We start from the raw sequence: 24,368 nt of genomic DNA on the forward strand, positions 1-24,368 counted from the left end.
GACTGAGGGAGGGGGAATGAGGACAGACTGGGAACATGGGGAGGAGTTGTGTGATTGTGACTCAGCGCTCTAGAGAAACGAAATTGATATGTAGTTTTGGGGTCTCTAATCTGAAATCATTGTGACATCGACCAAGCTAACCTATAACTGTTTTCAGAAAGAGAACTTGCCGTTTGAAAACATAACTGTTCTTTACTGAAAAGTTGACAAGGGAGGGTGGTTACCAGTGTATAGAGAGGAAATCACAACTAACATATTTGTTTAAACACTCAGATTAACGGATCTGCAGAGTAACCAAAATCCTGGGGCTGAGGTATTCATTTGAGGGAGTTGTCTGCTGAGAATGTCAGAGCGCTAGACCAAGTTGTGGACCTGGGTGCAAGTCACAACTTAATTAAATGATATTTTACCTCAGTTAGTTCTCCCAGGCAATCTCCAACATCCTTTGTAATACTGAACTTCTGTGTTCATAGAGGGCAAGATTATCTAGGAAATTCTCCCAAGAGGGAATGACTGTTTTTCTTAAAAAGACTATTTCATTCTAAACTGCTTCCTAGACTGTTTTCATGACTCATGTGTATAATTGCAGTAGATTGTCTTCTTTACTTTCTGCATGTTTGATTTTTGAGAATGTTTCTTAACATCAAAACAAAGGGACCAGAGATGATGCTAAAAGGGTCAGGAGGGAGCAGGGCTGGCCTTTGTGGCCTGGGTCTGACTTGCTGTTTGACTCTCCCTCAGCTCCTGAACGCCTGCTCACCTGCCGAGATGTCCTGCCAGCAGAACCAGCAGCAGTGCCAGCCTCCTCCCAAGTGCACCCCCAAGTGCCCTCCCAAGTGTCCCACGCCCAAGTGCCCCCCAAAGTGTCCCCCTAAGTGCCCTCCAGTCTCTTCCTGCTGCAGTGTCAGCTCTGGGGGCTGTTGCGGCTCTAGCTCTGGGGGCTGCTGTGGCTCCAGCTCTGGGGGTGGTGGCTGCTGCAGCTCTGGGGGTGGCGGCTGCTGCCTGAGCCACCACAGGCACCACAGGTTTCACCGCCGCCGGCACCAGAGCTCTGACTGCTGCAGCCAGCCCTCAGGGGGCTCCGGCTGCTGTGGAGGGGGGAGCGGTCAGCAGTCTGGAGGCTGCTGCTGAAGTGGACCCTGAGCCCAGAAGAACAGACTTGGAGGCAGCAAATGGCCAAATAGTTCCCCCTCCTCTTGCTCCTCCTGCTGGGCCTCCCCATGTTGCTGAGAGGTCTTGGGGAGGACTCTGAGCTCTGGCCTAGACGATTTTTCTGTCTTGGAGTTCAGGAGGCCGAAACATTTCCCCAAAGCCATTTATCGACCTCATTCCCCATATCTGTGGGTGCGCTGGGAACCCCAAAGCACAGGCTCTGTGTCTCTGTGCAGCTCATCTTTTTGCATACCCCAACCTGATGTAAAACAATAAAACCAGAGATCTGCATCCCTCTTGCCTTCACTGATTGTTATTCCTCCTCTGTTCTCAACATCTGGTTGAGCTGGTGAGCTGCTACTGTCCTTTGTAATAAAACACAATTTTATTCATTCAGAATCCAATCCAGGATCCCTTGTTGCATTTAACCACCACGATTCTTCAGTCTACTCCAATCTGTTCAGTTCCTCAGTCCCTCAGTCTTTAACTCTCATGACATTGACCATTTTTAGAGCCATTGGTTTTGCAGAATGTCCCTCCATTTGGGTTTGGCTAATATTTTTCTTGACTAGATTTAAACTATGTATTTTTTCAGGCATCCCACAGAGGTGGTGCTCTGTCCTTCTTGGGGCATGATGTCCAGGCTCACATGGTGTCTACCTGTCTCATTCCTACTGATGTCATTTTGATCACTTGGTTTGCCACCTTTCTTCATTGCAAATTTACTATTTATTTAGATGAATTAGCATTTATGAAGAGATATTTTCAGACAATTGAAACACTTATTTCTTGTTGAACTTTAACTCAAAACGTTTTTGGTATCCATTAATTGTTCTTTTATAAAACAGCTGTTACTATCATATTGCTGGTATGATTGAGTGTAGTTTATTTTTCACATATTTGACCTTACATCCTGAGTCTATGTATATGTCTAAAGCAAAAATGGGTTATGAGGATGGGTCTTGAGAAGAATCAGCAGTGTCTTGCCAGGCAACTGTTTGAGGGGAGACCATTACAGTTTCTTTCTATTTCTGTTCATCTTCTGCTCCTTTTAACAGAATACCTGAAACTGGATAATTTGTAAAGAAATAAAATTTATTTCTTACAGTTTTGGAGGCTGGGAAATCCAGTCGAGGTAGTGCATCTGGTGAGGGCTTTCTTCCTAGTGGAAATTCTCTACAGACTCCCAGGTGTCACGGTGTATCACATGGCAGGAGGACTGAGATGTGCTCTCTTCCTCTCCTTATAAAGCAGCCAGAGCATTCCTGTAATAACCCATTACTCTATCAACCCATAGATCCATTAATCCATGCATTGATTAATTCCTTTATGGGGGTATAACCTTCATGATCCAATCACGTCTTAAAGGCCCCACCTTTCAAATACTATATTGGGGATTAAGCTTCAACATAATCTTTGGAGGGGACAAACAGTCAAACCATACATAGCACTGTTGAACCCTTTTATTACATCTAATTTGCTGCAATGAACATTCTTATCCATTTATCTCTCCTATACCATACTTTATTTTCCTAAGCAAATTCTTAGAACATTTTTGTGTAAAAAATATATGCTTATTATAAATTTAAATTCATTGCACATCAACAAATTACCAAATTGCCATGCAGAATGGTTATGCCCATTTGTAGCACCACCCCAAAACATGAATGTGTGCTACAACAAAGTGTCACACATAGTGAGTTTTTCTTAGCCATTAAAATCATTGATATTTTGAAATAAATAAATAAATATGTTAGCCTCATTCCCAAAATTCAAGATATTTTCTTCTTGTTTTCACATTTGTTTTCTATTAATAAAGTTGAACATGTTTTTCAAATTTTTTATACCATTTGTATCTGTGTGTGTGTGTGTGTGTGTGTGTGTGTGTGTGTGCAATGGTTAATTTTCTGTGTCAGCTTGGCTAGGTCATGGTATCCAGTTTTTGGTTAAACATCAGTCTATATATGGTTGTAAAGGTTTTTTTTTTTTTTTTTTTAGATGTGACTAACATTTTAATCAGTAGACTTTTTAGTGAAGCAGGTTACCCTCCATAATGTGGGTAGATCTTATTCAATCAGTCAAAGGCCTTATGAGGAAAGACTGAAGTCCAGTAAGGAAGAACAAATTTTGCCTCCAGAATGTCTTTGGACTTGAGACTGCAACATCAATTCTTTCCTGGATCTTCATCCTGCCATCTTTCCCTATAAATTTTGGACTTTCCAGTCCCCATAATTACATAAGTCAATTCCATAAAATAGATTTCATAAACTTCTCTCTTTCGATGGCTTTCTGTCTATGAAGACAGAACAGAATCTACAGAATCAAAATCTAAAGGATGAGTTTTCTGTACTGGTTCTGGGTTTCTGCAATTAGTTAATTAGTCTGACTAGATTTAAATGCCCTAATGAATTCTATTTCTAGCTGTAAAGAAAGCGCTGATAGTCCATGTGGCTATAGAGATATGCAAAATATCACTATGGAATATTCCTAATTAAATGCTTATGAGAAGCAAGGTTCTGAGTGCTCACATATTTGATATTTTAGAGCACCTCTGTCAAACTAATGACTAAAAAGAGATTGGCTGGTTGCTGCTCATTGTGCTAGACAAAGTGAGAGAAGAAATGGATGAGATTAGGGTTTGAATTCTCAGTTCGAGGATCACATAACTGACCTGAAAGTTGCTATATCTGCCCTGAAAGAGACCCTTATCTACTGTAACCTAGAGCTGAGATTGCTGAAAACCAAACCCAAAATCTCATCTGGGGAGTGGCTGAATTACAATGTAAATTGAATTCCCAAATTCTCAGGGTGTCTACCTTTAAAGTGAGGGCATTGATTAGGAAGAAATGGGATCCTAACAATTGGAATGGGGATGGGAAGATCCTGATGAAGCTGGGGCCATTGAACCCCTAAACTTGGCTGAGTCTTTATTGCCAGTAGATGCTGCCCTGAGGGAGTGGCCTTGTGAGACACTGCTGATTCTCCTCAGGGCCCATTTCTACCACCCCTCTTTGCTTCTAGACTCAAGTCCCAACAGACCCTTATAGGTGAGGTACAAAATGTAGTCCATGAGGAGGAGCACTGCACTCCAAAAGAACTACATGATTTTTCCAATTTATATAGGCAGAAATTCAGGGAATATGTATGGGGATGAATATTAGGGTTGTGGGACAATTGCAGAAGGAACATAAGGTTAGATCAGGTTGAATTCATTGAAGAGATTCTAGACTCAATGTTGCAGCTCAGAGAATTAGAAATGTTCTAACAGTTTGTTTAGTTAGCTTGTTGAAACATGGACCGCAAGGTGGCCCAGTATGAGAGACCTAGAAATGCCAGATCTGCCTTGGTTTACTGCAGAGGAAGGGATCAGAGCGATTGGAATGTTAGAGTGGATGTGTCATTTAAAACCTGCTCACCCATTCTGGAAGCAGTCAGAGGACTCACCTTTGACCACAGCTATAAAAAGACAAATATGTGAGGGGAGCCCCAGCATCCTTAAAGAGCTCTGTTATTGCTCCTCTCTGTAGCTTAGAAATTACAGTAGATTCTGATGTCAATTAATTGGGAAACCTAAATGCAATAAGATAATTGGATCCCTGGAGCGCAAAGGCCAAGGGACAGCACTTAATCATCAAAGGCAAAGTGGATGTGGTTACCATAATGGACAGCAGAGTCAAAGCAGTAATCAAAATATTCTGACTCACAGACATTTACAGTACTGGCTAGTTGATCATGGAGTCGCTAGAAGTGAAATAAATGGGAAACTTACCAAATTTTTAGCTGATCTATGTAAGTGAAGAGTTCTAGGACAAGTTAACAAAAGTCTAACTTGAGTCATAAAAATAGTCACATTCCTCAATCAATCACTTGAGCCAATTTATGGACCCAGAACCCCTTGGATGAAGAAGAGGCCAGTTCCCTTCTAGGAAGGACCCCAGTACACTACTGAAAATTTATACTATTAATCTTTCTCCCATCCTTCTCTGAGGGGACCTATGGCCTTTTACCAGGGTGACTGCATTGTGGGAAAGAATATCAGACTTTTGTAGATAATTGGACACTGTCTTTGAATTGAAGCTAATTTCGAGAGACCCAAGATCCCACTTTGGCCCACAAGTTGGAGCAGGGATTTATGGAAGTCAGGTGGCCAATGGAGGTTAGCTCAGGTCCATCTCCCAGTGGGTCTCTGAACTCATTTTTTTGTTATTTCCCTATTTCTAAAATGCATAATTGCAATAGATATACTCAGCAACTGGCAGAATCGCCATATTGGTTACCAGACCTGTGGAATGAGGGTTATTATGGTGTGAAAGTCCAAGTGTAAACTGCCTCTACCTAGGAAAATAACAAATCAAGGGAAATACCACAATACCACATTCCTGGAGGGATTGCAGAGATCAGTGTCACCATCAAGGATTTGAAGGATGCATGGGTGGTGGTGGTGATTTGCACACATCACTATTCATCTTACTTATTTGACTTGTTAGAAAATAGATAGATCTTGGAGAATGAAAGTGAGTGCTGTGGACTGATTTATGTTCCTCCAGAATTCATATGCTGAAGCCCTAACCCCCAGTGTGACTGTACAAAGGTACTTCAAAAGGTTCATGGAAAAATAGAATTAAAATATAATACAAATCTTATCATGAACTTTTTGTGTGTGTGTGTGACCAGTAAGGGGATCACAACCCTTGGTGTGGTGGTGCCCACACCGCGCTCAGCCAGCGCACCAGCCATCCCTATATAGGATCCAAACCTGTGGCCTCGGCACTCCCAGCGCCACACTCTCCCGAGTGAGCCACAGGGTGGGCCCTTCATGAACTTTTTGAAGTGCCCTAGTATTTGGAAACAGGGCCTATAAGGAGGTGGTAAAGGTCAAATAAAGCCAAGAGGGTGGGTCACTAATCCAACAGAGCTTGTGCCCTTATAAGAAGAGGAATAGATGCCAGAGGTCTCTCTCTATCTCTCTTCCATGTGAGGACACAGCAAGAAGGTGAACATCTGCAAACCAGAAAGAGAGCTCTCACCAGAAACCAAATCTGCTGGTGCCTTGATTTGGGAATTTCCAGGCTCCAGAACTATGAGAAATAAATTTCTGTTGTTTAAGCCATCCAGTCTATGGTATTATTTTTATGGCATCCCAAGCAGACTAGTACAGTGAGTTATTATAACCTTAACCAGGTGGTGACTCCATTTTCAGTTATGATTTTCAAGATATGGGTTTCTATGATTGAGCAAATTAGCACAACCTTTGGTGAACAGCTATTGATCTGACAATGTTTCCCCCTCCATACCTGTTAATAAAGACCACCAGAATCCATTTTCAGCTGGCAAGGCTAGAAATACAACTTCACTATCCTATCTTAGGAATATATAAACTCTCCATAATTTATTCCTCAGGAATCTTGATCACTATTCCCTTCTGGAAGACACCACACTGGTTCATTACATGGATGACATTATGCTGATTAGATGTAGTGAGCAAGAAGAAGCAACAATTCTATACTCATTGGTGAGACAACTGCATGCCAGAGTGTGGAAAATAATTATGACAAAAAGTTATGGTCCTTATCTCAGGGAAATTTCTAGGGTTCAGTAGTGCAGGGCATGTTGAGACCTCCCTTCTAAGATGAAAAGTAAGTTGTTACATCTGGCCCCACGTACAACCAAGAAAGAGGCATAACACCTAGTGGGCCTCTGTGTATTTTGGAGGCAATATACCCCTCATATGAGTGAGCTACTCTCGCCCATTTATCAAGTCACCCCAAAATCTGCTAGGTTTTTTTGTTTGTTTGTTTGTGTGTTTTTAATTTTTTATCAAAAATAGTATATATTTAAGGTGTACAATAAGGCCCAGAACAAGGATCTGCAAAAGGTCCAGGCTGCCATGCAAGCTGCTCTGCCACTTGGGCCATATGATCCAACAGGTCCAATAGCGCTGGAAATGTCACTGGCAGAAAGAAATGTTTTTTGGAGACCCTCACAGGCCCCTATAGGTGAATCATAGCACAGACCCTCAGAATTTTGAAGAAAAGCCCTGCCATTTAGTAGAGACTAAATGCTTAACCATGGGCTGCCAAGTTACTATGCAAACTGAGCTGCCCATCACGCACAGAATATTGTCTGACCCACCAAGCCATAAAGTTGAGCATGTGCAGCAGCACTCCATCATCAAATGAAAGTGGTATTTTTGAGACAGGGCTCAAGCCGGCCTTGAAGACACAGGTAGATTATATAAAGATGTGGCCTAAGTGCCCATGGTCCCCACTCCTGCTACACTGCCTTCTCTCTCCCAGACTACATCATATGGCCTCAAGGGAATTCCCTGCTATTAGTTGACAGTGGAAAAGAAAACTCAGGCCTGGTTTACAGATGGCTCTGCATGATATCCTGGCACCACCTGGAACTGGATAGCTACTGCACTACAGCCCCTTTTGGGGACATCCCTGAAGAATAGTGGCAGAAGAAATTCTTTGTGGTGAGAAGAACTTTGAACAATGTATCTGATTGCTCATTTTGCTTGGAAGGAGAAATGGCCAGATGTGCAACTATATGGCAATTCATGACCTGTGGCCAATGGTTTGGCTGAATGACCAGGGACTTGGAAAGAACATGATTGAAAAATTGGTGACAAGTAGGTATAGGGAAGAGCTAAAATGTGAAGATAGTTGTGGCCCATGTGAATGTTCACTAAACAATGACCTCGGCAGAGATTTTAATATCAAATGGGTAAGATGACCCATTTTGTAGATACCAGTCAGCCTCTTTTTCCAGACTCTCTTGTCATTGTCTTATGAGGTCACGGTCAAAGTGGCAATGATGGCAGGGATGGAGGTTATGCATAGACTCAGCAACATGGAATTCTACTTACTAAAGTTGACCTGTATAGAACAGCTGTTGAGTGTCCAATATTCTAGCTGTGAAGATCAACACCTAGTCCCCAATAGGACACCATTCCCTGGGGTGATCAGCCAACTACCTGGTGGCAGGTTGATTACATTAGACAACTTTTATCATGGAAATGGCAGTGTCTTGTTCTTACTGGGTTAGAGACTTTGGATGCAGGTTTGCCTTTTCAGCATGCAATATTTCTGCCAAAGCTATCATCTGTGGCCTTATAGAATACTTTATCCATCATCATGATATTCCACACAGCATTGCTTCTGATAAAGGAACTCACTTTGCAGCAAATAAAGTGTGGCAATGGGCCCATACTTAAGGAATTCACTGGTCTTATCATGTTCCCCACTATCCTGAAGCAGCTCGCTTGATAGAATGGTGGAATGACGTTTTGAAGACTAAATTACAATGCCAGATAGTTGAATATGCTCTGAATCAGCATCCAATATATGGTGCTGTTTCTCCCATAGCCAGCGTGAACAAGTCCAGGAATCAAAAGGTAGAAATGGGAATGGCACCACTAATTATTACCTGTAGTGATCCACTAGTAAAATTTTTGCTCCTGTTCCTGCAGCTTTATACTATGCAGGCCTAAGAGTTCTTAGTTCCAACTGGAGAAATGATTCCACCAAGAGACACAACGATAATTCTATTGAACTATGTCTCTTGAGTTAAAATTTGAGTCCAAGCAGAAACAAAGTGGTGACACTAAAAGTTTCCTATTTAATTTCAAGCCCTCCTCTTCTTTAATGTCTTCAGCCTCCTCAGCACAGGGATTCTTTGCCATAGGGTCATTTACCCTACATAGTGCCCCAGGGGGTGACCCACCTCATGGTCTCTTCTCCTTGTGTTTTCTTATCCACAGACTTTACCCTCCTTCCCTATGTGAGACCCCTGGAAAACAAATTCTCATTCTACTATGCAGAGCAATGCAGCTCTTCTCTCTAGCTCCTCTACAGAATTATTTTCATATGAAAATGCATTAAGGACCTTAGCTGAAAAAAAATGGCCATTTAAAAAGTCAGATATACTTCACCTGTAAAAATTGCTGTGACTTAATAAAAAAATCATTCCCTTCTAATTATTGAGAGACAGGTGTTTCATATGTCTACTGTGTTTACAGGACCATACTGGACCCTTTTCATCCATGATTCTGTTGACCCTCACAACGTCCTTGATAGAGATTTTTATCATCTCTATTTTGAGGGCAGGAACAAAGAATGAGAAATTTCATGTGACTTTCACAAAGGTACACAGCAAGTAAGTGGCAGAACCAGGATTCTGTCCCAGGTGTATCCAACTCCTGAGCCAGGTTCCTAACTGTGAGGATATAGACACATACACACACACACACCACACACACACACATGCACACACACACAGGGTCTGTCAGGGTGGCTGGGACACACCAGGGCTATGTACAGGATTCTGTGAACCTTGTGTCAAAGCAGACCTCTAGGAAAACAGAAAAGGAGGACTTGGGAAAGCAAGCTCCAAGAGCAAGATATGAGGGTCAGGCAGCTCTAGGGACACTGAGGTGGCACTGATGGTGAGAACTGCCCTGAACCCTATGGCAGGAGGATGGTGAGGAGCATGCAGTCACCACCGTCACAGGACCATGTGGGTGTCAGGAGTCAGGTCCCTTCATGCCCAGGCCCTGTTTTACATGCTGGGGCAGAGCCCAAGGCCAGGATAAAAGGGCCTCAGGCCAGAGTACCACATCCATTCACCTCCCAAGGTGCTGACGGACCCCATGCTGCCTGTGACCCCAGTAAATGTCCACTAGAAACAGGAGCAGGGGCTTCCACAGAGGGATGCTCAGACCAGGGCAGAAGGGGAGGCTGGCGGGGCCATGTAAGGCTGGAGTTCATGTTATTAAAGAAAGAAGGCCCACAGGGATGGAGCAGGGGCAGGCTTGTCACTGCAGGGGTAAGAGGACTCTTGTGGTGCTACCTGTGCTCTGAGGAACCAAAAGATCTGCAGGGGGTCAGGACCCTCAGCATGAAGGAAGGAAAACACTGGCTGCTCCAATCCTGGAAGAGGTTTCAGAGAGGGAGTTTGCTTTGAGCTACTGCTCCTTCCTTCTCTGCAAGGTGTGATTTGGGTACAGTCATTCTCAAAATGAAGAGAGGATCAGAGGCATCTTTAGAGGCTGTTGTACATTTGGGTGTAGGATAGGGCCTGGGAATATGTTTTATAAGCTCAGAGCTGGAAAAAAAATTCAAGAAGTCTAATAATCTCTAGGCCAAGGTGAGAGGTGCTGTTTTGGAGATCAGAGTGCTAGGCTGTGAGTCAAGGGACCTCCATGCAAAACTTTATTTACTCTTGGATCCTTGTTTAAAAAATGAGCCAGCCAGCAAATGGCCACGATCCCATTCTATTCTGGTTTTTTTTGGGTTTTTTAAGTCTCTCTCTATAAAGCTATTTAGGATGTTAATAGAACATTTCATTTCTGTAAGGAAATTCTTTCAGTTCTAAATTAGTTCTTATAGAAAAATTTTAATAACTGGATGATGTGAAAAAAGTATGCTTTTCATTTTTTTATAACATTTGGTCTTAATTTTCTACACGGGAAAAGAGATGATGATCCCTTCCTGCTTTAAAATGATAAAGTAAGATTCCAAAGAGATCTTGTGAGAGTAGTATAGAAGGTATTAAAAAGGATAATGGTGCCAGAGATTTGTTTTGTGTTACTGATCCTAATCAGGTTCTTAAAATGTGCATGGCAGAAATGATGTTGAAAGGACAAGAAGGTACAGGGGTGACCTCTGTGGCTTGCATCTGGCTTGGTGTTTGACTCTTCCTCAGCTCCTGAACGCCTGCTTGCCTGCCAAGACGTCCTGCCAGCAGAACCAGCAGCAGTGCCAGCCCCCTCCTAAGTGTACCCCCAAGTGCCCTCCGAAGTGCCCCACCCCCAAGTGCCCCCCAAAGTGTCCTCCTAAGTGCCCTCTAGTCACTTCCTGCTGCAGTGTCAGTTCTGGGGGCTGCTGTGGCTCCAGCTCTGGGGGCTGCTGTAGCTCTGGGGGTGGTGGCTGCTGCCTGAGCCACCACAGACACCACAGGTTTCACCGCCTCCGGCACCAGAGCTCCGACTGCTGCAGCCAGCCCTCAGGGGCCTCCAGCTGCTGTGGAGGGGGGAGAGGTCAGTGCTCTGGAGGCTGCTGTTGAAGCGGACCCTGAGTCCAGAAGAGCAGAATTCAGGACTGCAATCTGCTGAAGACATTCTTCTTCTCCTAGGCCTGCCTGCAAGGCTGAGATGTCCCAGGGAAGACTCTGAACTTGTGAAGAGAATATCTCCCCCTGAAGACCAGAAACTCAAATCTCTCCTGAATCCCCATCCGCTGGTCTTGGACCCCATCCTTGGGGTTACCCTCCCATCACCATGTCAGAGACCCTGACTCACTCCATGTTTATCTTCTTACAGTGAGCCTTTGACTGATTAAAACAGTAAAACCAGGAATCTGCTCAGTGTATTGTTCTAGAAGCACCCTATTCCTCCTGGATAGCGTTGTTCTCCTCTCCAGTCCTCTGCTGGTGGTGGCCTTGGAGCTTCAGGGGCCAGAGGGACACTCTGGATTGAATTGGGGTGAATGGGGCAGGAGTGGGAAAGAGACAAATGCTCCCAACCCCATCTGTCCCATGTCAACCGGCACCAAGCAGTGCTGCTTATGACCAAGTCTGAAGGGGCTTTTTGTAAACATAGCAACTTTGCCTCTGGTCCCCTTCAGGTTCCTAACCTGGTCTCTCCATGTTCCTCCTTCTGTGAACTCATCCCACTGCTCCTGATGGAGCCCCACCATAGCACCTTTCCTCCTTCACACACACAGACAAGCGCGCACACACACGCACACACTCATGTGCACAGGCATCCATGCACACAAACAAGAAATAGTAGTAAATAAATAAATAAAACAAAATAAATATGCTTTGTAAATACAAGTTTCTCACCCACTATGTCTGCAGTTTAGTTACTGGCATATTTGCATGTAAAAATTGGTGTTCCATTAATCGTCTAATAAATCTTGATTCCTTCTTTCTTCTGTTTCACTGAATTCTCTACACTTTCTTCGAGAACATGTTTCCTTTACCACATCTCCGAACTTGTCACTCCACCTCTGCAAACAGTGGCTCTTTACAGAAGATGCGTGTGCTTCTTAAGTACTACATTTAAGACTCAACAGAAATTGTTTCCAACTTTATTTCTAAGGTTTATTACTCATACTTCGCCATGAAACCCCCTGTTGCTGCCACACTGAACAACCCACCCTTGCCCGGATATAACTCACACTTGTATATCTTCATGTCTTTTTTTCAGGGACACAGTAAACAGAGTTTGCTATCCCTAGCTCGATATCCAGGAAGAATATTGTAAATCTTCAATAATGGGTACTTACTTTTGTCATTTTATAATTGCTGCCACTACTACTGCTGCTACTACTCTTACTACTCTAACTACTATTATACTTATTATTACTACTAGCAGCATTTCTTGCTATTTCATCTATGTGACTTTTCCTTTGCTTTTCCTCTCCATCACATGGACATTTTGCAATTTCATCCCTCCTTCCAGGCTCATCTCAAATATCATCCTTCTGTGAAACCTCATGTAGTCATGTGTTTTTTAAGGAGGTGAATATTAAATACTCTATTTATAGTCCTCACATTGAGCAAGCTCAGCTTGCAGGAGGAGGTAATAAAAATATAGCTTTTTAATTGTATTCTACTGTCCTTAGATTTTTACTCAATAGGATGGATGGTCTTTTGATTACTAGGAAAAAACTCGAGAAGACCTAGTGACTTTACAGCTCTTTCAAAGCAATGAAAATTGATTTGTCACTTAAAATCACAAACCTGTCTACGGCCATACCACCCTGAAAGCGCCCGATCTCGTCTAAAATCACAAACCTGGTCTCAGTTCAGTAATTGGAATATCCAATCTGATAAATAATATCAATGACAAATTTGATTTAATGGCACGGTATCTGTGTCCCTGCTCCTGTAGGCTGGCCAATCACAGCAGTGAAAGAGCCTGGTCCTTCTACTCCCGTCTCACACCTGGTCTTTGTCTTTCTTCTCCAGCTTTGTAAATGCATTTTCTGACCCCTGAATGAAGATTGGGAGAAAGGGGCACAGTCTGACATGCGGATACAATTTTCTACTGATATTGGGGGCAACTGAAGAGTGGAATCAAATTTCTGACTGCTCTTTTGGAGTGTCTCCCCTCTATCTGTGATGTGAGTGAAGGCTCTCTTAGGGTGGATCACTCCAAGTTCAAGCCTGGTTCCAGAATCTTCTCTTAGACGAAGGGTCAAATGGCTCATGACCGGTTGTTCTCCCGGATGTGGTCCGTGTCTGGCTGCAGGAAGCGTTCATGCATCATTTCACCCACACTTGCAGAGGAGCTAGAAACTCACCTTTGCAGAGGAGCTAGAAACTCACCTTTGCTTAGAGACAAAGCTGGTTTCATTTCCTCCACATTTCCTGAGGGGAGGCTCGGGTCTTAGTTCTGTGTATTCCCCAGGTCCGGGAGACACTTACAGGCTCCTCCCTGGGAAAGAATAAAGAGGAAATTCCCTTTCCTCCCTTTGTTTGCAAGTAATCCAGATAATTTTTCCCACATACCCAAGTCCCAATCTGATAAAGTACTTATGCTTCAGCCTGTAACTTCATACCATTAAACCCCAAACCTTGAGACTAATTCAAATCAGAATACTGAATGTAATAAAATTCGTAAAAGGATTTAAAATGTGACAAAGCAATTGTTAGTTATCAATGTGGGATTGATGGTTATTCCATATCTGGAGTTAGAGAATTTATTTATTTGAAAAGGAAGTGCAAACCTTCATTTAGCATCATAGGCCAAGATGAGTTTCATGGGATTATTAAATATTTGGGGAATATTAAATTATAAAGAAAGAAATACTTAGAGCCAAATGTTGATCTTATTGCAGAATTGAGAAAACGTTCTAAATATAAAAACAAGGAAATTATGAAGAGAAATAGATATAAATACATTTATATAAAATAGAATATTTTGCCAGACAAGAAGAAGAGAAACAGAATTAAATATCAAATAACACATTTTGGAAAGATTTTAATATATATGAAATATGATGAATCTTACTATATATGCATGTGTAATATTTTACATATGTATACATTTTTTAAATAAAATATTTTATATGGATATAAACTAAGAATAGCAGCTTGGTGAACACTCATGTATGTATTCTCCACTCAAATTAACACATAAAACCTTATAAATAAAATTGAAACCATCCCCCTCACATGTATCTTTAACCAGGAGATATTCATCATTGTTCTGTACTTCCTGTTTTTCCTTCTTGTGTAATTTATATACTTTACTGTAGTTATTTACCCTTACCTCATAATCTATTTATACTTAAGTTAAAATATAACAAATCACTTGTTCTTAAGTATAATTCATTTGTACTTATCTATATTTTATTTAGTTTATTTAGATATTAATTATAACTTGTATTTTTACTTTCTAAAAGTAATATTATACCCTTTGTCTTTCTTTGTGACATGTATCTATGTTGATACAGGTTAATCAATTTCATTTGTGTATTTATTTTTATTATTATATAGGATGCCAGTGTGAGAATATTCATACTTTATTCATGCATTCACCTGCAGTTGGGTATTTATTTACCTTGTTTCCAGTTTGTGCTTTATAAACAGTGTTATTTGGGGCGTTCTCATGCATGCTTTCCTTTGCATCCAAGGCATAGACTTAGGAATGGAATTGGTGGGTCATTGAGTATGTTTGTCTTTATCCTGACTAGATATCGCCCAACTGATCTTTACAGTACTTGTGCAAATGTATGCTCCCATCAGAGCATATGAGAATTTCTGTTATTCAGTGTCAATGTGAACAATAAATGCTGCCAGGATTTCTAATTCTCACTAAGGTAATGGATGTGAAATTATATACAGTCATGTTTTGTTTTTTGTTTTTTGTTTTTTCTTGCTGTTCTCTGATTCCAAGCAAGGTTGAAAATTTTTTTCATAAATTTATTGGTAATTTAGGGTTTCACTTCTGGGAATCCATTTTTTATGTCTTCTGCTCATTTTTTGTTTAGGCCATTGCTTTCTTGTCATCGATTTGTAGGGTTCTTTATGTCAGATACTAATTTGTTGTCAATTACGTGTTGCAAATATCTTCTTGTAGTATATATTTTTGATTTTCATTTATTGTCATGTTTTCTGATGACAAAAGATTAAATTTTAATATGACCAAACATAATTTTTTGTTTATGTTGTGTTTGTCTCTGATGTGCACAAATGTGTGTACTATTTAGAAAATCCTCCCCCACCAAAAATTCGTAATGTTATTCTATTAAATCAGTTTTTAAAGTGTTTAACAAATTTTTAAAGTTTTATTTTCCACATTAAGTCTTCCATTTATAAAACTGGCTTCATTATATGACATGAGGTAGAGATAATTATTTATTGCCAAAATTAATTAATAGTTGATGCAGCACCATTTATTGAGTTGATTACCCTTACTCCACTTTTCTGTAATCCTTCCTCTGACACATTTCAGATGTTTATATGTGTATGAAATTATTTTTAGTTACTATACCATTATATCATTCCCTCACCAATAGCCCACAGTTTTAATCACAATTGCTTTATAATTATGTTTGATATTTCATGAGGCAAGTTCCCATATTTTCTTCTTCTTCATGGGTATCCTGTCTATTCTTGGCCTTTTGCTGTTTCTGTAAGTCATAGAATCAGCTTAGTAAGTTCCATTAAACTCCCTATTGTGATTTTATTGAAATTACATGGAATCCATAGGATGACTTGGAGACAAATGACATCTTTAAGACAATGCTTCTTTTAATCCATAAATATGACAAAGCTTTCCATTTATTATGGTCTACTTTAATGCCTTTCAATAGTGTGTTCTAATTTTCTCCATTTATACATCTTTTGAGATATTTATTTTTAGATAGCTCATATTTTTATTGCTAATACTTGCAGCTTTATTTTTAAATTACATTTTCTGATTGTTGTTGTATAACATACGTGTTCGATAACACAACAGCTTCAGTCAATACATGATATAACTGCCTCAGTCAAGAAATATCTTTTTCTGTCTAAATATAAAACCACAAAATAATTTTAATTCATGCCACACATGTCTTTGTATGCATGTATCATTATCATCAATATTAAAATGTTTCCAATTTATCTTGTAAATACCATAGTTAACATCCTTGAGTATTGATTTTCACAATTTTGTGATAATCTCTACAAAGCAAAAGCACTAAAATTAGAATTGCTCAGTCAATATGTATGTACATTCTAAGTTTTAATTATTTTACTCACCAATAAATGTTAACTGAATAAATAGACCACCAATTTGCCTTTCAAAAAGGTATTCTATCCATGCTGCCTTTTTCCTCCCAAATCTACTCTTAGTATGTAAAATTTTTAAATCTTTGCCTGTTTAATATGAATGCATGTATTTGACTGAAGAAAATAAAAGTTAAGTGCTTCTTTTTCTAACCTTTTATACATTTGTTGGTCATATATAAATCTAACATTTTGTATTGCCTGTTTTCCTCTTTTGTCGATTATTTTCATTGGATTTTTTTCCTTACTAATTTTATTATTATTTTTGTCTTGTTTTGACCTTATTAATTTAAAGATAGATTTATATATCAACTGTTCTAATCTTATTTCTGGAATATGTGATGCAATTTTCCTCGTCTTCAGTCATTTCACTTTCAAGTTTGTTTATATGTTGCTCTTTATTTGGAAGTGGACAAACTTACCACATTTTCCTATAGCATGGTGTTGGGAGTCACCAAGCATAAGAAATAATCAACCTTGTCTTCTTTATTGCTTTAAGAGCATTATTTAAGAACGAATGTTACAAAAAAGGATTTGATGGGTGAAAAAAATAATCCATTAACATACTTGGCGCTGGTTCTGGAACATAAAGTAACATACCACTCAGTATGAAGTTCAGGGTGATTCTGAAAAAAATGGAACACTTTCAAAAATTTATTAATTGGTAACTATGTTAAGGTTGGACATAGTCCCAATGTATTGGAAAAGAAATGAACACAGTTATGTGGGACATAATGCAATACTTTTGATTCAGCTTGTATTTCCATACTAGATCTCAGCAATGCCCACTCCCAATTCTTAATAACAGAAGACCTAGAAAGCCAATCATTTGCTTAATAAAAGTTTTCTTATTGAATTGAACTTAAGTCATTGACATTATACAGTCAAGGCAAGCAGACCAATCTTTAAGAGGTTTCAAATATGCTGCCAACTTATCACCCAGATCTAAGTCAGATTCCTTGATATATTGCATACTACATCACCAGAGGTATGGACCATGGGATCCCTCAGGCCAGTTATCTTAAGAATCAACTTTGTTCCTGAGTAAGAGTTACCTATGTGATCCATGGAATTGATATCCTGACCACTCCCTCATAAGTAAGTCTTTCATAACAACCTGAGCAGGAAAAGGAAAATCATACTCAGGCAACACAGGGTCAGATCTCTGTAGGATGATGTATCCTTACCATATGTATCTGCATTCTCTTGGTCTTACACTGACAGCCTAAGTCATGTGGAAAAACTATTCGTAAACTCTAGAGTGTTATGCAAATGCTAGCTTCATGCTTGACAAAAAAATCTATTGACTGGCACAGCACGTTTCTAGAAGACAATTAAGAAATATGACGACGATGATGATGATGATAGCTTTTAGTGTGCATAAAATGTGTGAGGAACAGTTCTATGAGCTTTAACTATGCTATGTCATTTAAGACTCCTAACAAAATCATAAAGTAGAGATTATTGAAACCCCCATTTTACAGTTGAGGAAACTGAAGCAAAGTAGTTAAATAATTTGTTCTAAGTTATATAAGTAATGTCAATGCTAGAATTCATGCTCAGAATGCCTGGTTCCAAAACCACAAACCTACCTTCTAAGAATTTCCAAGCTCAAGCTGATCTTAAGAGGCAGATCTACTTCGGAATGTGTGTTCCACACCACACACACCTAACGCATACACCACACTTAGAAACAAACACAGACTGACACACACACGCTTACACAGATAAACTAACTCCCAATGGCAAAGTGGTGGGACATATATGAAAAAGCTTAAAGGCATCTATGTTCTTTGCTTAAACCTGGAGGCCTGAAGCTAATGAATTAACATCGCAGGAGGATGAAGGGGAATGTTTGAGGACTGAGCTCCAATAAGGAGAGCTGAGTGGGAGGTAGCCCCAAAGAGGATAAGACAGCAGAGGACGGCAGGAATTCACCCTCACACCACTTCTAAGTTGTATTCCGAGCTGGGAGCAGCTGCCCTGAGCCCTGTGGCAGGAGGCAGGTGAAAAGCATCTAGTCACCACCGTCACAGAACTGTGTGGGTGTCAGGAAGCGAGTCCCCTCATGCCCGGGCCCTGTCTCACATGCTGGGGCACAGCCCAAGGCCAAGATAAAAGGGACTCAGGCCAGAGCACCCCATCTACTCACCACCTGAGGTGCTGACAGACCCTTGCTGCCTCTGACCCTGGTAAGTATCCACTGGGAGCAGGAGCCGGAACTTCCACAGAGGGATGCTCAGACCAGGGCAGGAGGGCAGGCAGAAGCTAGATTAGCAGAGCTTGAGAAAGTCTTGAAATTCTGATGAAGGAGGATGAGCTGTGGGGCAGGAGAGGTCTGTGCAGGAGATCATCTGGGGCCCCCAAATGATTTGTGCGCATGTGCTCTATTCTCTAAATCAAATTAGTTTTGTATCTTTTTGAGTCTCTCACATTACAGATATGTTAAAACAATTCTTTCTTCTGGAAGAATTGACCTTGGAAAATCCACTGTGTCCCTTTCCCAAAGCCAGTACAGGAGTCACAGTGGTTCTCAATTAGTGGAGACCAAAGGAAGAATATTTGGGGCTTAATAAACACAGAGATCCACGGCCCTCACCCTCACCATGTGTCATTTAGTTGGTCAGGAGTGGTGCCCGGGCATCTGTATCAGAAGCCCCGAAGATGAACAGGGAGTAAGTAACAAGTTGAAGTTCATGGTGCTAAGGTGGTGGATGGAAGAGGCTGTGGGATGTAGAGGGTACATTGCCAGGCCTGGGCTCAAGACCAGAAAACCTAGGGTCACGTCTCAGCTTGCCGCGACTAGCTTTGGGCCTCACTTTCTCCATTCATAATATCATTTGGGATAATCAACTGATATGCTGACCCTTTGCAATTCTAACTATAGCATAGTGTGTGTGTATATATGTATATAAAATCATATATGTAAAAGTACATATGTGTATATATGTATATATGTGTATATATACTTGTACATATATGATAGTAATATGTGTCTGTTAAACAAAGCTATCTCAGAAGTTTTTCCAAAAGACATTTCTGATTTCTTCCTTAAAAAGAAGAATTGCAGCTCTAAACTGGCTCCTAAAATGGACATTTTCAGAATTCTCAAGTGGTGCACAAGAAATAGATTTGAGTCAGACTTTGTGAATGGCAATTTACTTCCTCCACTTAAAAGACACTGATTTGGGCCAAGTTTGTTAATGCAGTTTTTCCTCATTGTCTTGCTTTGTCAAAAGAATGCAATTTATTTCTATTTTATTAAAACATTCTAAGGTTCCAATGAGATAGTATCAAAGCATTTGGCAAACCACTTTACAGATTATTTCTCTATGATTTATCTTGAATAGGCTTTTAAAATGTAGGGGAAAGAAATGTTGGTAAAAAGATGATAAAAGAAACCTCTGTGGCCTGAGTCTGACTTGTTTGACTCTTCCTCAGCTCCTAAACGCCTGCCCACCTGCCGAGATGTCCTGCCAGCAGAACCAGCAGCAGTGCCAGCCCCCTCCCAAGTGTACCCCCAAGTGCCCTCCCAAGTGCTCCACCCCCAAGTGCCCCCCAAAATGTCCCCCTAAGTGCCCTCCAGTCTCTTCCTGCTGCAGTGTCAGCTCTGGGGGCTGCTGTGGCTCCAGCTCTGGGGGCTGCTGTGGCTCCAGCTCTGGGGGCTGCTGTAGCTCTGGGAGTGGTAGCTGCTGCAGCTCTGGGGGTGGCGGCTGCTGCCTGAGCCACCACAGACACCACAGGTTTCACCGCCGCCGGCACCAGAGCTCTGACTGCTGCAGCCAGCCCTCAGGGGGCTCTGGCTGCTGTGGAGGGGGGAGCGGTCAGCAGTCTGGAGGCTGCTGCTGAAGTGGACCCTAAGTCTGAAAGAACAGACTTGGGTGAAGCAAGTGACCAAATAGTTCCTCCTCATCCTACCCCTTGGTCTGTATGAGAGGCTGAGATGTCCCAGTTAAGTTCTGAGCTCTGGCCCAGAGGATCCAGAAGCCTAAATTCTCTGCCCTGGGATCCAAAAACCCAAATTCTCTCTCAAAAACCTATCTTCTGGCCTCTGACACCAGCTGTGTTATCTTCTCTGGGACCCCCAAACTGCAGGCTCTAATTCACTGCCCCCTAATTTCCTTGGAGTCTGCAAACTCAAGTGAAACAATAAAGCAAGGAATCTGTTCACCACACTGTTCTAGACTCTTGCCTGCTTGTGTCTCCAATATGCTTTTTACTACTATCTTTTTTTTTTTTTTTTTTTGATGCCCGGAAGTGTCGGAAATCAAGATGTGCTGGTCACATGGTGTATCAGTCCATTTCCTGTTGCTTATAACAGAATACCTGAAACTGGCTAATTTATAAGAAAATGAAATTTATTTCTTGCAGTCTTGGAGGCAGGAAGGCCTACGGTCCCAGGGCACATTTGGTGAGGGCCTTCTTCTGGGTAGGAACTCTCTACAGGGCCCCATGGTGACCAAGGCATCACATGGTGAGAGTCACATGAGTTCTTTCAAAGCCACCAGTCCCCACCCAAAGCTCTTTCCTCCATGAATAGATCAATCCATTCCCCATTCCCTAGGGCACAGTCCTCATGATCCACCCAACTCTCAAAGGCTCCACCTTTCAAATACCATGATTGGATTTCCCACCCTCTTAACACTGTTACAATGGGGATCAAGTTTCCAACACATGAACTTTTGGGGGACACATTTGATCCATAGCACATGGTTAAGGGTGGGAGGGAGAAGAGAAAAATGTCTCTGCCTCTCATTCTGATATCATTTGTTAGAAGAACCCCTATGTAGCTCTACTTGTGCTCAAACTCCTAGTGTCTCTTATGAACATGGTTCCTTGGAGTTCAGACTTTCTTCTGGGTCTAGCTCATTCCCTGGGACATAGCAGGGAGACAGATGGTCTACTCCTTCTCCTCTTTATAATACTGCCCAACTCACTCCCAAATTTCTTTCTCTTTCAGTCACAAAATTTTTTTAGAAAATTATACATAAACTTTCTGCAAATAGATCATGAATGTTAGTTAATTCTAACTGGAAATTTGCATAAAACATGATAAATACTTTAAAATTTAAAACCCATTAAAAAAAGAGTCAGAAATGTTAAAAAGTCAATCATTTTTTGGTTTCTTTTTCTAGAGCCCCAAGTTCAATTTTTTAGATCAAATATTTTATCTCTGTATTTTGAAAAGAAGTCTTGATTTTTCATCAAAAATCTTTCAATTACAAATTTCACATGAGATTTAATCATTGTTAATTTTACTTTGTGTTTATTATGCCTCTGTAATCTTTATAAACTGGATAAATGGGCAGTACCTTGTACTTATTTTTTAATCCATGAAAAAACACAGGTGTCTGGCAGACCAGACAGCAGGAACACATCACAGGAAAATTCTGGTGCACACCTCACAACTGCTGTGATTAATAGGACCTCTAGGTGTCCCTGTGTCTTTGGTGAATCACTCAAGATTCGAAGTCCCATGAGGGAGCATTCAATATGCTCATCCTTAACTATTCCAGGAGGCTAAAAGAGGGATATATTCTCTTTGGCTTCAGTAATAAGAGGGAGCTCAGGGAGCTCAAACACTACATGGATTGGATAATCTCCTCCAAAGAATTACATTAGCATACTAACATGCATGAAGTTTATTGTTGGGCAAAGTGAGAGATGACCAGCATGCTATCTAAATAGGAATTCTCAGATGAAAGAATCCTACATTCCCCAGAAGTGAAGTAATTTTCCACTTAGGACCAGACACACTCTCTCCTTAAAGAGAGTTGCTGTATATCTATCTCAGACCACAGTTCCATGAAAGCCAAGATTGTGATGAAGATTTTCTTGTACATTTTCTTCTAAGAGTTTTATTGTTTTAGCCCCTCAGTTAGGTTCCCGATCCATTTTGAGTTAATTGTTTAAAATGTTGTGAGTTAGGGGGTTAATTTCATCCTTTTTCTTGTGGATTTTCAGTCACCCTAGCATCATGTGTTGAAAGTCTGTTGTTTCCTCAGTGAAGTAGTCAAAAATTTTTGTACCCTTGCCAAAAATTAATTGACCGTAATGTTTTATTTCTGGGCTTTCAATTCTCTTCCATTGATTTTTATGTGTGTCCTTAATTGACAGGTTTTTGATTTGTTTTTTCTTTTCAGCATTTTGAAAATGTCAATCCAATGCCTCTGGCTTCTATTGCTTTTGATGCGAAGTCAACTGCAAACATTATTGGAGTTCCCTTGTAAGCAAGAAGTCATTTTTCTCTTGTTTTCAAGATTTCTCTTCACTTTTTCTTTCAATACTTTTGTGATGTATCTGGATGCGAACCTTTTTTTGTTTATTCTACTTTGAGTTTGTTGATCTTTTAAAACGAATAGATCAATGTTTTTCATCAAATTTGAGGAAATTTCAGTCATTATTTTTGCGGTTTTTTTGCTCCTTTTTCTCCCTATTTTCTCCTTCTGGTACTCATATTACACATATATTGGCATGCTTAATAGTATTCCAATTTTTTCTGAGGCTCTGCTCACTTTTTTAAATTCTTTTTTTCTCTGTTCTCTAGATTGCATAATCTCTATTTATCTATCTCATTTGCTGATTCTCTCTTCTGCCAGTTCAAACATACTGTAGAACCCCTCTAACAAATTTTCATTTCAGTTATTGTACTTTTTAACTTTAGGATTTCTATCTAGTTATTTTTAAAAAGAATTTCTACCTGTTTATTAACCTTCTTTATTTGAAAAGATGATATCATACCTTTATTTACTTCTTTAAGTGTGATTTTTCTAATAATTCTTTAAATATAGCTATAAGGCTGCTTTGAAGTCTTAGTTTACTAAGTGCAACCTTTGAGCCCTCTCACAGAAAGTTTCTGTTGACTGCTTATTTTCCTGTGTAAGGGTCACACTTTCCTGTTTATTTTCATGTATCATATGTTTTTTGTTTTAAAAAATGCTCTTTTTAGATATATTGTAGCAACTCTGTACTGATTCTCTCCTCCCTCAGGGTTTGTTGATTTTGCTTGTTTATTTTTTGAGTGATTTGGATGGACTACTTTGGTGTAGTCTATTTCCCCTGAAGTGTGATGCTCTGATAACACTCCTCCTTGGGCATGCACAAGTTACTCTGGATGACAATAGTTTTAGCAGAACTCTCTTTGGTTGTCTATTTGATAATTTCTCTGTTAAGCTGTCTGCCTCTGTTGTTATCACACACACTGTTAGGCTTTACTCATTGCTGGCAGATTGCTCTATTATTTTTGATAATGTCCTGGAACATAAATTGCTCCATAATTGGATGCAGTTAAGCCCAGGCCCCTTCTCAGGAGTAGGTAGTTGTTGAGACCAGTTTTTGAGGTTTGTTCTGAACTTGAGAGGTCTCTACTTAGACCTCACTTTCCCCGATTTTCTCTGATAAATTAGCTGTCCCACAGTTTATCATATTGCTCTCATGGATCAATAGCCTCCTCTTAATTGCTTGCCAACAAAATCTCTCTTACTTTCCAGATTGCCTTGAGGATTGAACTTTCCCACCCTCCATTCCAAATAAAGTCAGTTCCTTGGTGAGAGCTTTGGAGTTCTCCATTTTTTGGCCCACCTCTTCCCCTGGCCAAATTCTCGGGGCCACTGCTCTTGAGCTGGAGTGAATGTTTCCTGGAGTGACACTTCCGCTTTATGAACAGGGCACTGTACTGGGGTGCATTGCCTCTTCCACCGCAGATCCTCCACCCTACAAGTAAGTGGGGACAAAAGCCACTGGTGTCCCAGTATTCTTGCCCTGCTGTACCTAAGTTAGGTAGCATTACTGCCTGCCCCATGAGTGGGAGATAGGCTGAGTAAAGAAGCCCCAAATCGTTAAGTTTCCCTTTCCTGGAATTTAGCCTCTACAATACAGAGCTGGAGGTGGTATAAGAAATATTGGCAACTTACCCCTCCCATGAAGAC

The 24,368-nt window shown here is 40.7% G+C and overlaps 1 protein-coding gene across 1 annotated transcript; it reads left to right on the top strand.

The window, feature by feature from the left end:
* Nucleotides 1-764: 764 nt before the first annotated feature.
* LOC134382989 (late cornified envelope protein 1E) lies at nucleotides 765-1,252 on the top strand. Its single transcript, XM_063103646.1, has one exon. The coding sequence runs from the start codon at nucleotides 769-771 to the stop codon at nucleotides 1,129-1,131; it is 363 nt and encodes a 120-aa protein (XP_062959716.1). The 5' UTR covers nucleotides 765-768; the 3' UTR covers nucleotides 1,132-1,252.
* The last annotated feature ends 23,116 nt before the right edge of the window (nucleotides 1,253-24,368 follow it).

This window comes from Cynocephalus volans, chromosome 8, assembly GCF_027409185.1.
Source record: "Cynocephalus volans isolate mCynVol1 chromosome 8, mCynVol1.pri, whole genome shotgun sequence".
Classification (NCBI taxonomy): domain Eukaryota; kingdom Metazoa; phylum Chordata; class Mammalia; order Dermoptera; family Cynocephalidae; genus Cynocephalus; species Cynocephalus volans.

Bases quoted from the DNA above. Each gene is read 5' to 3' on its own strand.
- LOC134382989 (XM_063103646.1), top strand. From the start codon at position 769: ATGTCCTGCCAGCAGAACCAGCAGCAGTGCCAGCCTCCTCCCAAGTGC.